General features: G+C 47.5%; 8 protein-coding genes and 1 non-coding gene across 9 annotated transcripts, besides 23 other annotated features; all 9 read left to right on the top strand.

The window, feature by feature from the left end:
• Nucleotides 1–647, top strand: Tc00.1047053510301.10 (fructose-bisphosphate aldolase, glycosomal, putative; the record flags this gene model as incomplete). Its single annotated transcript, XM_802854.1, has 1 exon — nt 1–647. A coding segment is annotated over one exon (647 nt), but the record flags the coding sequence as incomplete, so codon positions are not given.
• Nucleotides 1–14,439: a sequence feature (heterozygous, non-Esmeraldo-like haplotype).
• Nucleotides 1,242–2,360, top strand: Tc00.1047053510301.20 (fructose-bisphosphate aldolase, glycosomal, putative; the record flags this gene model as incomplete). Its single annotated transcript, XM_802855.1, has 1 exon — nt 1,242–2,360. The coding sequence occupies one exon, from the start codon at nt 1,242–1,244 to the stop codon at nt 2,358–2,360; it is 1,119 nt and encodes a 372-aa protein (XP_807948.1).
• Nucleotides 2,488–2,518: a microsatellite.
• Tc00.1047053510301.30 (hypothetical protein, conserved) lies at nt 2,547–3,116 on the top strand (the record flags this gene model as incomplete). The annotated part of the gene is made up of 1 exon (XM_802856.1): nt 2,547–3,116. The coding sequence occupies one exon, from the start codon at nt 2,547–2,549 to the stop codon at nt 3,114–3,116; it is 570 nt and encodes a 189-aa protein (XP_807949.1).
• Nucleotides 3,118–3,206: a sequence feature (T-rich).
• Nucleotides 3,444–3,482: a sequence feature (T-rich).
• Tc00.1047053510301.40 (hypothetical protein, conserved) lies at nt 3,522–5,075 on the top strand (the record flags this gene model as incomplete). Its single annotated transcript, XM_802857.1, has 1 exon — nt 3,522–5,075. The coding sequence occupies one exon, from the start codon at nt 3,522–3,524 to the stop codon at nt 5,073–5,075; it is 1,554 nt and encodes a 517-aa protein (XP_807950.1).
• Nucleotides 3,527–3,606: a sequence feature (T-rich).
• Nucleotides 4,521–4,558: a microsatellite.
• Nucleotides 5,317–5,336: a microsatellite.
• Nucleotides 5,470–6,180, top strand: Tc00.1047053510301.50 (hypothetical protein, conserved; the record flags this gene model as incomplete). The annotated part of the gene is made up of 1 exon (XM_802858.1): nt 5,470–6,180. The coding sequence occupies one exon, from the start codon at nt 5,470–5,472 to the stop codon at nt 6,178–6,180; it is 711 nt and encodes a 236-aa protein (XP_807951.1).
• Nucleotides 6,406–6,444: a repeat region.
• Nucleotides 6,601–6,626: a microsatellite.
• Nucleotides 6,627–6,646: a microsatellite.
• Nucleotides 6,772–7,935, top strand: Tc00.1047053510301.60 (hypothetical protein, conserved; the record flags this gene model as incomplete). The annotated part of the gene is made up of 1 exon (XM_802859.1): nt 6,772–7,935. The coding sequence occupies one exon, from the start codon at nt 6,772–6,774 to the stop codon at nt 7,933–7,935; it is 1,164 nt and encodes a 387-aa protein (XP_807952.1).
• Nucleotides 8,103–8,127: a microsatellite.
• Tc00.1047053510301.70 (hypothetical protein, conserved) lies at nt 8,297–9,274 on the top strand (the record flags this gene model as incomplete). The annotated part of the gene is made up of 1 exon (XM_802860.1): nt 8,297–9,274. The coding sequence occupies one exon, from the start codon at nt 8,297–8,299 to the stop codon at nt 9,272–9,274; it is 978 nt and encodes a 325-aa protein (XP_807953.1).
• Nucleotides 9,325–9,353: a sequence feature (AT_rich).
• Nucleotides 9,388–9,413: a microsatellite.
• Nucleotides 9,446–9,466: a microsatellite.
• Nucleotides 9,572–9,617: a microsatellite.
• Nucleotides 9,696–9,730: a sequence feature (AT_rich).
• Tc00.1047053510301.80 (N-acetyltransferase subunit Nat1, putative) lies at nt 9,846–11,984 on the top strand (the record flags this gene model as incomplete). The annotated part of the gene is made up of 1 exon (XM_802861.1): nt 9,846–11,984. One exon carries the CDS (start codon nt 9,846–9,848, stop codon nt 11,982–11,984), a length of 2,139 nt encoding a protein of 712 aa, XP_807954.1.
• Nucleotides 12,045–12,065: a microsatellite.
• Nucleotides 12,131–12,152: a microsatellite.
• Nucleotides 12,193–12,212: a microsatellite.
• Nucleotides 12,222–12,247: a microsatellite.
• Nucleotides 12,586–12,608: a microsatellite.
• On the top strand, nt 12,955–13,062 carry Tc00.1047053510301.90. The gene has a single exon (XR_008255677.1). It is a non-coding gene; the product is annotated as a 5S ribosomal RNA (M5) (ribosomal RNA).
• Nucleotides 13,559–13,706: a mobile genetic element.
• Nucleotides 13,559–14,439: a mobile genetic element.

Here is a 14,439-nt window from a genome sequence, read left to right on the forward strand (position 1 = left end):
GGCGCAACGTGTACAAGATTCAGAACGGCACCGTGTCGGAGGCAGCCGTGCGCTTCAACGCCGAGACCCTTGCCCGCTACGCTGTGCTCTCGCAGCTGAGCGGACTCGTCCCCATCGTTGAGCCGGAGGTTATGATTGACGGCACGCACAGCATTGAGACGTGCCAGCGCGTCTCGCAGCACGTGTGGGCGGAGGTGGTGACTGCCCTCCACCGCCACGGCGTGATGTGGGAGGGATGCCTGCTGAAGCCCAACATGGTGGTGCCCGGCGCGGAATCTGGTGTGAGGGCAACACCCGGGCAGGTGGCGCAGTACACCGTGTCGACACTTGCCCGTGTGCTTCCTCCAGCGCTCCCCGGTGTGACGTTCCTGTCGGGTGGTCTCAGTGAAGTGCAGGCCTCGGAGTACCTGAACGCCATGAACCTTTGCAATCTGCCGCGCCCGTGGAAGCTAACCTTCTCGTACGCCCGCGCCCTGCAGTCCAGTGCTCTCAAGGCGTGGGGCGGCAAGGACTCCGGCATCGCTGCTGGCCGCCGCGCGTTCATGCACCGTGCCAAGATGAACTCGCTTGCTCAACTTGGTCGTTACAACCGTGCCGAAGATGACAAGGAATCGCATTCGCTGTACGTCGCTGGAAATTCGTACTGACCGTGACTGTCCGACTTGAGCGGCGGTCGTCCGTCAATTGCAAAATTTAAGGATTTCAGGATCAATGGGCTGGAAATGTAGGAGAAATAGGGTGTTGAGCGCTGTAGAGTAAATATGTGACAGCAAAATGAACTAAATAAAAACGGAAAAAAAAAAAAGGGATTATTTGGCACTGAAAAGTGCTTTGGGGCAAGGAGAGTATGGAGATGTTTGTTGTTTTTTTCTGTTTGTTTTTCTGTTTTTCGAGTATCTAAAGGAATAAAAACGGTGTTTGATCAAGCTACGGTATTCCTCCTTTTAACCACTTTTGAAGCCAGAGGCGCACGCAAATGCCTCTAGCCATAAAAAAAAAGCGGCTTAAATGTATGTAATAATGATGTTTGAGGTGGTAATGGTGATGGTGTTGAGGGCAGGATAGACTGGAATTTGCGTCGTTTATTCAGGTTTGCTCGTGGGTGCGCCTGCTTAATGATCCAATTCACTGTACTTTCCCTAATGATTTGATGGCTTTTTCCGCCACACAACCGGAATGAAGAGGGCAGCATACACATTCAAAGGAAAACTCAAATAAATTATTTTGTAAAACAAGCAATAATGGCTCAGCGTGTGGAAGTTTTACAGACGCAGTTGCCAGCATACAACCGCCTGAAGACCCCGCACGAGGCGGAGCTCATCGCGACGGCCAAGAAGATGACGGCCCCCGGTAAGGGGCTGCTCGCCGCTGACGAATCCATTGGATCTTGCGCGAAGCGCTTTGCTCCGTTGGGCCTAAGCAACACGGAGGAACACCGCCGCCAGTACCGCGCACTGATGCTTGAGTGCGAGGGCATGGAGCAGTACATCAGCGGCGTCATCCTGCACGACGAAACAGTTTACCAGAAGGCAAGTACCGGTGAGACGTTTGTGCAACTGCTGCAGCGCAAGGGTGTGGTGCCTGGCATCAAGACAGATATGGGCCTGAACCCCCTGGTGGAGGGTGCTGAAGGCGAGCAGATGACGGGGGGTCTTGACGGCTACGTTGAGCGCGCGCGGAAGTACTACTCGTTGGGCTGCCGCTTCTGCAAGTGGCGCAACGTGTACAAGATTCAGAACGGCACCGTGTCGGAGGCAGCCGTGCGCTTCAACGCCGAGACCCTTGCCCGCTACGCTGTGCTCTCGCAGCTGAGCGGACTCGTCCCCATCGTTGAGCCGGAGGTTATGATTGACGGCACGCACAGCATTGAGACGTGCCAGCGCGTCTCGCAGCACGTGTGGGCGGAGGTGGTGACTGCCCTCCACCGCCACGGCGTGATGTGGGAGGGATGCCTGCTGAAGCCCAACATGGTGGTGCCCGGCGCGGAATCTGGTGTGAGGGCAACACCCGGGCAGGTGGCGCAGTACACCGTGTCGACACTTGCCCGTGTGCTTCCTCCAGCGCTCCCCGGTGTGACGTTCCTGTCGGGTGGTCTCAGTGAAGTGCAGGCCTCGGAGTACCTGAACGCCATGAACCTTTGCAATCTGCCGCGCCCGTGGAAGCTAACCTTCTCGTACGCCCGCGCCCTGCAGTCCAGTGCTCTCAAGGCGTGGGGCGGCAAGGACTCCGGCATCGCTGCTGGCCGCCGCGCGTTCATGCACCGTGCCAAGATGAACTCGCTTGCTCAACTTGGTCGTTACAACCGTGCCGAAGATGACAAGGAATCACATTCGCTGTACGTCGCTGGAAATTCGTACTGATGTTTTTTGTATTTTGATTTTTAATCCAGTGGTATCCGAAATTTTTTTTCGGTGTGATATTGTGAATTCTTTGAATTTTTTTGGATTTTGTTTGTTTGTTTCCTTTGGTGTGAGGGGTAACTGGTTGTTTCTTCTTTTTTCTTTTTTTTTTTTTTTTTGTGATGTCTTTTCAGTTGTGGTGTTGGGATGGTGGAGAAGGACCCTTCGAGGCGGCCGTCGCCACGATTGACGGCGGAGCAACTGCAGGATCAAATTCGACGTCTGACGTATCGTCCACCCCCACCGGTGGTGCGTGACCCCTTTCCGGTCTGTCCGTCCGTAAAGCGGTCGAAGGATGAAATTGATGCCGTCACTCAGCGTGTGTTTTATGAACAATGCCAACGGCATGAAAGGGCGCTTATTGAGGCGAGGGAGAAATGGGAGAAGGAATGGGGCCTTCTTTCAAAGGAGGTACCAAGCGAATATGTGGAAGATATGGTGAAGCGTCTGTACTACGACACCATTGAAAGAATTCATGCGTCACGCAAATCGGCAGAGGAGCGGCTTTTATTCAAATCCAATAAAAAAGTTCCCGTAGTCCCGCTTAAAAAGTTTGTGGAGGACATGTATTTGAAGGGCATGCAACGAGAGAGGGATAAGGAAAAAAAATTGTATGAGAAATACATATTGCCAACGGAAATCAAAAGAACTTTAATATCAAGAGAGGATGCGGAGGCGAGTGGCACGCGGTTATCGGCGAGAACAGGAGCGAACTAAATTTGTTTTTGATTTTTTGTTTGTTTGTTGTTGTTTTTTTTGATTCACGTGTTGCCTCATTATTGTTCTTTTTTTCCTTTTATGTTTGTTACTCTGCCGGAATCTACCGTTTATCCGGCTTGGTTTTTTCCTCCCCCGCTTCCTATTGCTTTCCATTGTTCTCTTTGTTTATGTGTTCTACGCGTGAGTGCATGACCCATACATGTATGTATTGTCTGTATTGCATTGCAGGCTGGACGAAACCGGTGGGGCTCGCACCGAAATGTTTATTTCTCTTCCTGTGGTTGCAGTTCTTATTTTTATTTTAATCTTCTCTCTCTCTGTCTCTTTCTTTCGTTTCTTTTTTCTTTTTTTTTTTTTCCTTTTGCCATTTACTTTCTTTGTCAATGTACCCGTGATGATCGAATGCGTTGTTTATTTCTCTGCCTGTCTCTTGTTGTTTTTGTTGTTTTTCGTGATTTTATTTTAGTTTTTTTTTTTTTCCTTTTTTCACAGTTGATGGGAGAGACGACTATGGAAGATGATGCGGAGTCGTACCTGCGGCTTGCGTCCAAGCTGAAGTGGAAGCACTTTGCCCGAGGACACAACTCCGTCTCGCAGAAACAAGGAGAAGTGGTGGGAGAAAACCCCGCCAATTGCCCTTTGAAACCACCCATGCGTTTGCCAATGAAGAAGCCAAGGCGCATCCATGACAGTGACAGCGACGACGAGAGGGGCACGGCGCCTCGTCGTGACGCTGCGGAGGCGCCTTCTATTTCCTCTTTTTCCTCCTCCCCCTCTTTTGCAAGGAAACCTTGCAACGGTGCTCCTATCACCTTGATGGAGAAATGGTTTCCCGGAAGCACACTGGGGAATGCTACTCTTGACGCAGCTGAGGCACCAACACCGGAATACACGGATTTGACGATGGCTCGTATGAATGCTGTGCGTGAGCGTTTTTTGACGTTGCGTGGTGGAGTAGAAGACGTGTTAAAGTACGCCGTGGCGAACGGCGATGGGGAGTTTACTGAGGATAGGGCAGACTGGGATTGGCGGGCACTGCGGGACACCTTATCGCAGCTCACTTCGCGGGACGTATTTCGCACGAAAAAACGAGTTGTACGTGCCGTGCAATGGTTGATTGCTAACAAACCTTCATCGATAAGCATTCCCAAAAGACCCACAGTGAGGCTCTGGGAAAGATATTTGAATGAGCACGGTCCGGAATGTGGCCACATGCCGCCACTCTCCCTGTTGGTGTGGCTGGATAGCGCGCGTACAACGGCTCTCTTTGCGGCTTTGGTGGATCGGACGCTGAGGTTTTACAAACAGGGAATGAAAGCGACGATGCATACTTCCCAGAAGGTGGGTGAAACCATTTTTGAAGTTAGCGAAAACACCAATGTCAACGACGATAGAAAGGACGAGGAAGAAGAGGATGAAGAGGATGAAGAAGAAGAAGACTTGCAACCTCATGACGCAAGGGATGGAAACATACATGGGACAAATGAAGATGGCAAACAATTACTTTTTTTTACCCAACTGACACCTTTGTATGGTGGTGGTGCCCGCGAAGAAATCATTTCTTTGCTGTCTTTTCTGCGAGTTTTTATGCCGGTGGATGCGGTGGATGCATCTGGAAACGTTGTCGGCCGCTCTGTAGGCTATGGGATTTGGCTGTACGCCTGCTTGTCAGCTGTGGACACGCCACTGGAGCCGGATTTAGATCGGCTGGTTCACGAATTTTTCCGCATCTGCTGTCAGCAAATACGGACATTGGGTGAAGTGCATGGGATTCGTGGTGGGAATCGCGGGGCTATAGTTCATGCCTTCTCCCCACGCAGCGGTGATACAACTACCCGTCGAGAATACAACTCAATTGACGATGTGAGGAAGGAAGATGTTTTAGCTCTCCATACCATTATTATCATCCTGGCGAAACTATTCCGGCAAAATCAAAACCGTCTTATCCCCCTTTAGGGACATCGTCAATTACCGATCAAAGGGAAGGACTCGTTATCAATACGCTACTTAGGGAGAAAGCCCGGCCAGAAGCGCAAGAACAATCGCGGGTCAACAGATGCGGGGGAAAAGAGGGGAGAGAGAGAGACATTAAATTTAAGACATCTGATTTCTGTTTATTGGAGGTGGTGATTCCCTGAGGTTTCTAATGGGGCTGCATTTTATAATGGCACAGTCACGTATTTGTTTCTTTCCGTCCTGTTGTTGTTGTTGTTGTTGCTTTTTGCTTGTAGGAGGGGTTTTTCCCCAATACTAGAAGTAAACAAGGGAAAGAGAAAAATCAAAAAAAAAAAAAAAACAGAGCACATACTTGAGGTTAAGTGAGAGAGAAAAAGGGAGAAAAGTGACTGGGATGTACACTCTTCTTGTGTGTGCAGATCTCTATGGGGATAAATGCAACTTGGAGCTTGGTTTCCCTTCTATGCCGACAATGACGGAGTTGCAAGAGAAGGTGCTTCAGGTGTTTGAGGCTGAATCTAATATACGAAGACCATCAGGGTACCCAGTGATGGATTTTACTATCGCACGCATTCAAATATATGATGATGCACTTTTAAAATGGGTGGATTTAGTTTCACAGACTCAGATGCATGAGTACGATCAATTATACGTTTTTCAACCACAAACTGCGTGGCATACAGATGTGCAAAAGGATCTTCCTCCGCCTTGCCCTCCATCAAAGAGTCTTGCCGCATCTGTGGTACACTCGATGGTTAATTCACCATACAAAAGTGCAGTTATTACGGGACACACATCTTATCGAAACGACACGCCGTGTGCATCGACAACTGGCGGTATGGCTCTTTCACCTACAAGGATGCGATTAGAGGAGCAACGACGAAGAGAGCGCGCATTGCAGGAGGAATTGAATCGTATTCGTGATGAGTCAGCCCGACTCGAGCGTGAACTCATCATGGAAAAGGAAGATAACCGGGCACGTGATCAGGAACAAAAAAATCGAATTTTACGCCAAAAAGAAGAGGAAGTTTGTCGTCAGCGAGAGATTCTCATGCGCTCTGAAGAAGAATTCCGCCGACTTCAATCCGAGACGACGCAGTATTAATTCCGGCGATGAACACGTGGAGAACATTTTTTCTTTTTCTTTTCTTTTTCTACGGAGATGCAGTTTTACTGTTTGTTTCTATTCCCTTGTGTTGATGTTGTTTGTGCAGCTCCTTTTTTTTTTTTTTTTTGTGTGTGTGTGTGTCTTTTATTACCATTTATTTTGGAACTAGATTGAAGGGTCTTTTTTCAGCACTCCCTGGGTCATCTTTTTGCTCCGCATGTATTTTTTTTTTTTTTTCCTCCCTCTTCTTCTTCTTTTTCTGCGGGGACGCCGAGAGCCAGGCATCATGCGCGTGCTGTGACCTTTTGGATCTGGGGAAACCAGGGAGATGGTCCGCTTCTGAATGCAGCGCCTCCGAGAAGGTTTTACTGCTGATGTTGTTTGCTTGAATTCGTGTGTGTATGCTGAATTATCTTTTCTCTCTCCCTTTCTCTCTCTCTCTCTGTGTGTGTGTGTGTGTGTGGTTGACCCTTTTTTTTTCTTCCCACAGCCCTGCGGAGGGAGAAACAGAAAGAAAGGCACGAAGGAAGTTCAGCCAAAAGGCGTGAGAAAGAGGCTCCCATATATTTTGTTTTTGTTGTTTTTGTCATGCGGCCGTCATCGCACCGGCGGCCAAAATCATCCGCAGCATCCGATGTGGGACGCCGCATCCGCTACTCTGACGCTCCGCCGTGGGACAGATCTATTCGAGTAAATGGGGACAGGGCATTGTCAGCGGGCAGAGCATCGCGCAGAGGGCCTGAAATGATGAATACAAAGCTGCAAGGGACACCTGCTCGACCCTCGCACTGCAATTTGGCTACAACACAAGCCGCCACATTGGTGGCCACCGTACCACCCGTAAATGAGCCACAAGTGGAGCTTATGAGTCAGTTGCAAGATGTCGTCGTGCGGCTATCGCAAAGTGCAGTGGGGGAAAAGCAACGCTTGGCTCACATGCAACAGCGTCTGGACGCCTATGCGGCTTTGATGCGGGAGCAAGACCGCATGATTGATGAACTACGAGGAATGAACATTCGATTACAAAAGGAGAGGGATGCGCTTATTTTATTTCGACAACAAAGTCTCAATCATGACCTTCATTTGATGAATAACCTTGAAAACGATGGAGGAATAGACGAGGAGGCGCGGCGGGCTTACGCCAAATATGAAGGACAAAAAAATTCATATGGAACCCCTTGCAATGGTTCATTTGGAGCAATGACTCCGCGTTCACGTGGTTTTGTACGCTCCCTGGTAGCTCAACTGCGCGATGAGAGGCGCAAGCGCCTCGAGGTAGAGGAGCAGAGTAGTCGTATGATTGGGGAGCAGCAATTGACAATTCAACGACTTGAGGATCGCCTGAGACCACAAGTCGTAGCCCCTCGCAGTGTTTTAGTTTCTCGATTGGAAAGCCCACAAGTCTCTTCGCATCAAAGGGCGTCAAATGAAGAAAAAGATGCCGTTAATACCCCATTGCAATGTCCTTGCGTCGATTCTGTGAGTGCGCCAATGTCATCGCCAACTTTCTCTGTGGTAAATCAAGAGAAGAGACTTACAGAAGTAAATCCGATGGCACCTGTCGTGCCACCCATTCCACTGCCAGAGCGCAATAAAGAGGCCGTTATCACCGAACAAGTGCATCAATCGCCTGCAGTAAGTATGGACCAGCAGATTACACCACCTCTTGAAGTTCCCTTGAAAATTCACAGTACAAGTTACGATGATGCCGCTGCTATTTTATTCGACATAAGAAAAAGACATGGACTATAAAATATATATTTCCCTCTTCTTATCGAATATCCTCTCTTTCTCTCTCCCTCTCTCTATGGCTTTGTTATTGTCTCTTGTTATATATATATATACCAAATTGGATAACAAAACCTCCTTGAATGACTGCATGCATTGGATATAAAATGGCTTAGGGGAATGATGAACTGTCTCTCTCTCTCTCTCTCTTCCTCTGTGTGTGTGTGTGTATTGTGTGAAGGAGGTACATTCTGATTATTGTCATTGTTGTTATTATTAATATTTTCTTTTTTTATTGGATTTTATTTTCTTCCCCCCCCCCTCCTTTTGGGGTGGGGATTGACAAATAAAATAAAAGAAATGTACGCGTTGGCAAGCAGCAGTCATGCGAATATCATCCAAACATCTTGTCAGGCATACATGTGGAGCCGCTTTAACGATTCCCTTCAACCTTCATAGAAATGATATGTTCCGTGTTCTTTTTTGCCCTCACCGGCTTTGCTCGACAACACCGTTGGAGCAGTTAATCATCAATGCTGCTCAATGGGATGCCAGCAATTACTATCATCGTCTTGGCTTTTGTGAGGAGGTGCATGATCTTCAGAGAATCAAGGAGCATTATCGTGTTCTTGCGAAACACTATCACCCCGATAATCCCAGTGCACCACCGAATGCCAAGGTTGCCTTTCAGAGCATCAAAGAGGCATACGAGCATGTCGCCTCCAACACCAAGAAGGCCCCAGACAGGAACAAAATGGACGAAGCTGGTTTTGAGTTTTCAGATCATGTGAGAAGAAAGGCACAGATGCGTTTTTTGGGTGAAGGTGTCGGTCTATTTATGGCGATGACTTTTGTTTTTATTTACATTGTCTCCAAACACAACAAGGAACGTCTCGGAGTGCGTTATTTATGGAACTTTTTGCTTATTTTCTTTACCATTCAGTTTTTTCCAAGACTTTTGGCAGCCGCCATCCTCTACGCGTGTCACACGAATTATCTCGTGAGTTTGGCGGAATTCAAAGAACAGGCTGCGACGAGTGTTGTAGTTGAGCGGCGAAGCGATGGCGATGTGTCCGTTCGTCTGGACGGCCTCACGGAAGAAGTGAAGGACAAGACAGTTCTGCAGATTACGATAACCCATGTGCCATCATCGTCATTATCATCATCCGAGGCGCCAACAGGAAAGGCGGCGGAGGACTTCAACACGTTGATTGCACCGTCCACCTCAACAACGCTGACGTTTGATCGTGGAGTGACGTCGGTGTCGGTGCCTGCGCATTCAGAGGGCGTCGCACAGTACCGCGTCCGGGCGGTGGACATGAGGCGGGGATTTATATTGGCTGACCGCACTTTGCATGTGTAACGCATGGTGCGAAGTTGCGCTCCATTCTTCACATGAATATGAGATTTAAGAAAAAAAATAATAATAAAAATAATTTAAACAACAAAAAAAAGGGGGAGGAGGGAAGAAGAGGATGTTTTTGTTTTTGTTTTTGTTTTTGACTGCGACGATTCCTATTGATTTTTTCCCCGTAAAAAAAAAAAAAAAAAAAAACAGTCATGTTAATAAATTTATATTTGTTTCGATGTGGACTGCCTGTTCATTGTTGTTTTGCGCCTCTTTTCCATTCGTGTGGCCAGTGGGGTGGAGCGGCGGTAATTAATTAATTAATTATTTATTTATTTATTTATTTATTTATTTATTTCATTCTTCTTTTTTCTTCTTCTTTAAAACTATGTGAAGGAAAGGGGACTGTGGTGGCGTGGGAATCACGGTACTGCACATAAATAGATTTTATTTTTATTTTTTTAATTATATCGATAAACGGCACTTAATTCACCCTTTTTTTTTTTTTGTTTGTGTGTGTGGGGGGGGAGGGGGAGGGGATTTATTGTCGTTCTGCTTGTGTGTGTGTGTGCGCATAGAAATCATCATGACGGTAGTGCTTCCCCCGGCGCAGAAAAAAATATTTGAAAAACTCGGCTGTGAGTTTGATGCCCGGGAGTACGCAAAGGCGCTGCGGTGCGCGGATGCCATATTGGCTGTCATCCCCTCCCATGCCGATACCATTGCCATGCGCGGTCTCACGCTGCATCATTTGGATCGCAGGGAGGAAGGCCATTTGGCCATTAAAGAAGCTATTGAACTTAATATTAACTCCACCATGGCGTGGCACTCACTTGGAATGTGCCATAGGGCTGAGAAGAATTATCCTGAAGCCATCAAGGCATTTAAAAAAGCCCATCAAACAGATCCCACGAATGCCAATGTACTGCGAGATCTGTCATCGGTCTGTGTTCAGGTGCGGGATTGGGAACAATTTGTGGAGACAAGACAAAAAATGGTGACATTAAAAGCGGGTGTTCGTGCCAATTGGATTGCGCTTTCTTGTGGACATCGAATGATGGGACACACAGAACTAGCCGCCGCGGTGATTGATGTCATGACGAGTATCATGGACGCTGGAGAAAATGTGGTGGAAAAGAGCGAGGTCTTTCTCTACCTTGTGGAATTAGAACTTTCTCACAACGCCCCAGCACGAGCGCTTGAACTTCTCAAGAAACATGATGCAGAAATTGTGGATGAGGAAGAAAAAATACTTCTACGAGCAAAGGCACATGCCCTTCTCGGACAAAAGACAGAAGCAGAAAAGCGTTACATGGAACTTATTGGTCGAGGTCTTTCCGAGGCAGATTGTATTGCGGCCATTGCCCAACTTCGTAAGATTCCAATTGACGCCCATCGATGTCCAAAACGTGATGAGGGGAAATATCTGGAAATTCTCCAGCAAGTACTTAACGCTTACCCCAAGTGTGATTATGCCAGGCGACGCATATTGGATTTTATCCCCATTGAGGAGTTTAAGAAACGACTTTGTGAGTATGCATCGACATTTATTATAAAAATGATTCCTTCGTTGTTCAGTGTGTTGAAGTCACTTTATAAAGATCCTAAACGCGCAAAACAAATTGGTGAGGTGTTTTTGGAATGGGAAAGTGAAATCCAACGAAATGACTTTTCGAGTTTTGGTGGAAAGGCAAATCCGTCGTTTCTTTTATGGATTTGGATGTATTTGTCATCCCATCATTGTCGTTTGCGTGATTTTGATCAGGCACTTCATTACATTAACCTTGCAATTGATCACACACCAACTGTGGAATTATTGTACTTAATGAAAGCCAAAATACTAGAAAGAAATCAACAGTTTGATGAGGCAGCCATGAATGCAGACAAGGCACGTCAATTGGACTTACAAGATAAATATCTTAATAGTAAAGCTGCGAAGTATTTTTTCCGTGCTAATCGTATTGAGGAAGCGGAGGCGCGAATGCAAATGTTTTATAAGGCCAGTGCAGTGCCTGGTGATACGTACCTTACGGCACTGGATTCCCAGTGTGCATGGTACGAGCGTGAGGTGGGTGATGCCTTTTTTCGAAGGGGGGATTACATTTCCGCATTGGCAAATTATCTCATGTATGAAGAACATCATATGAGAAATCATGTGGAGTTGTTAGATTTCCATAATTATGTTTTCCGACGGTGTACAATGAGGTCTTGGTTTGATGTCTTGGCCCGTGATGATGATTTAAATGGAAATATATTTTTTTTAAAACTTTGTCCACGTATTGTTCGAACATACATGAAAATCCATGAAGAAGGGGACGAAAGTGTACGTACAAAACATATTCCCCGCCCACAACTGGAACTTTGCTCGGATGTGGAAGAAAATAAACATTTAAAACAACTTCGTAAAGAATATTATTTGGATACCATTGATATTTCTAATCCACTTCAAAAAGCCGAACGGTATCTCCTTCCTTACCTCAGCCATAATTTGTTTTCCACAGAGGCACACTTGTTGGCTTTTGAATTTTACACCATGTTGCGAAAACCCCTTCTTGTGGCCCGCGAGGTGTTGGCATTGGCCAAGCTGAAGTGCGCATTGACAGCCGATCGTATTGCCCAATTTGAGCGTCAACTTTTTTCGGAAATCGCACCCCAAATGGATCCTCGCGTGAAGAAGGTGATTGATGAGGCGTTGGCCAGCGCATGGGAAAAAATAGGGGAGTAAGAACAGAGGACGAGGACACAAAACAGAAGGAAAGGGGGAAAGGAAAAAAAAAAAACGATGGAGAGAGAGAGAGAGAGAGAGTGGGTGTTTGTGTGGGTGTGGGTGTGTGCCTCAAGCTGAATCCATCCTTCTATCCTTTTGTTTCTTTGTTGTTGTTGTTGTTGTTGTGCATGGTGGCAATGGGGAGGGGGTGTGATCTTTAGGAACCAAAAATAAAAATAAAAATAATAAAATATATTTTTTTGTTTGTTTGTTTGTTTGTTAAAAACTCACTAAAAACATGACGCACACAAATGGTCGAGGGGCAAAAGTACTCGAAAAAAAAAAAAAAAAAACCCGTACGTACATGCACATACACAAAGCAACGGCCATCGTGTTACTTTTGTGGTTATTTCCACCGCCTCCCTACAGACGATTTTTTGTAGTACAGTGAAAAAACACGCTCTAAGCTTTAAAAATATATTCTTGTGCTTGTGCCTTACTTCCATGCGGAATGCGGCTCTACGCTCTGCGTCTTTCCGACACATTTTTTCTCATCAACAACACGTCCATTTGAAATAGTCATGCTGCTCACCGGCGCCTTGCCTTCCCAATTTTTACCTTTTTTTTTTTTTTTTTTTTTTTAATATTTCCCCCAACGACACACGGGAAAAAAAAAAAAGGAAAAGTATGAGGCGCCACGTGTACAGCAAAAGTGGCTTCTTCTCCTGCAGCACACACGACTGTGAAAGAACCAACGATGAGGAAATAAGTGGGGCGCCACCTACGCCACCCGCTGCGGAACACGCATTCCACCCGAAACAGTGAAAAGAAGAAAAAAAGAACAGCGATTTTGAGGATAAATCCCGGGGCGCGGCCACGAAAAGTCGACGGCCAAATTGGGCAAAAATAAAGCAAAGAAAAACACCCGCCCCAAGACGGCAGAAAAGCGGCTGGCGGAAACGAAAAGGAAAAAAAAAAGGTGCGACACCCCCGGGTTCCAGCGCCATCACTGATCGCCGTAATAACGAGGCCTGTGGCCGCTTAACTTCACAAATCGGACGGGATGTGGTGCACTCGGCCAAGTATGGTCGTACCCGGCGACGCGCCACGCGATGTGCAACCGCCCGCCCGCCGTCGACAGGCAAACCACAGAAGAGCCACGGGAGATGATGAAAACAGGGGGAAAAAATTTAGGAAAAACGGCAAGAAGAAATTTAGAAAAGAAAAAAAAACACATTGAAAATGAAGCTCCGCAGGCCCCTTTCCGGATTTTGCCACGAAGCCTCCGGACGCTTCGCTTCCCCACATGTGGCGCGGAAACTGCGTCAATAATTCCGAATAACAATGGGGTGCCGCTTCAAGTGAGCAGATCGAAACTCCCAGTTTGTATGAGAACACTTTCCAAGGGTCAGTTAACACGCCTAGTACTGTAATTGCCCAATATATAAACACTGTGAATGAAAGTTTTTACTTTCTTGTTGTTGTTGTTGAATTAATTGTATCTTTGATTTGTTTTTCCGTTTCTTTTTTTAATGCGCAATCAAGTCACAACGTTGCAATCGAACCTTTCTTACAGATCAAACCAATTTATTAGAAGCTTGTGAAGAGAATGTTCGCGGGCAAGCTGGCGTCCCCAATGTATATGTGTCCTGATGAAACGGAGATATATTTCTGTACGACTGTTCATCCCTATTTTATGGACTTTTGACTGACCGCGATGGAAGGAATCAGGGAGCCAATGACGCCTGGACGCTTTATAATTATTTTTCTTACAACCACCCGGTATCCCTGCAAGCTGGCTGAAGGAAATGACAGTGGTTTCTTTTACACGGCGACGGAGTGGAGCGACATTGGAGCCCGCCTGTTGGACTTGGTACGCCAGTACGGCGATGTCCGGGTGCAGCTCACTTTTATCGATGAGCACGGGCCGTTGGATGCGGTGGTAACCGTCGCTGCAACAATGACAGGCCTACGCTTGGTTTCAGGAACCATCGCCAAGCACTGGGAGGATACGATGTATTGCGGGACGTATTGCGAGTCTCCGGACGCCTCAATCGTCAAATTTCGAGGCTCAGTTGCTCCTGCCCATCGTGTGCGGGCTGCCCGGTGGTTGTGGGTCCAGCAAGGGCTGACCATTGCTGGAAGAGCGGAGACTGAACACCGACCACGCCAGCGCCGTCGCCGACGCTCGGAATCGGCGTGCGCAGCTTTACTCGCAGGTGGAAGAGGCGCATAATTACTTGTCGGCGCGCGAATGTCACATTGCGGTGGCCGGCGGTCCTCTTGCGGGACGCGGAGACGCCGTGCCAACGAGAAGCGCCCACCTCTCGGAGAGGGCCGCCAGATGAGCCCCCACGCATGCATGCGCGACGATGGCGTCAGCACACGGCCACACCAACCGCATCGTTTGATGGCTGGGGGCGTGCCAGCATCCACGTTTCCCCAACGCACTCTCACGGGAGAGAGACGGCGG

Source organism: Trypanosoma cruzi, genomic scaffold (genome assembly GCF_000209065.1).
Source record: "Trypanosoma cruzi strain CL Brener 1047053516705 genomic scaffold, whole genome shotgun sequence".
Taxonomy (NCBI): Eukaryota; Euglenozoa; class Kinetoplastea; order Trypanosomatida; family Trypanosomatidae; genus Trypanosoma; species Trypanosoma cruzi.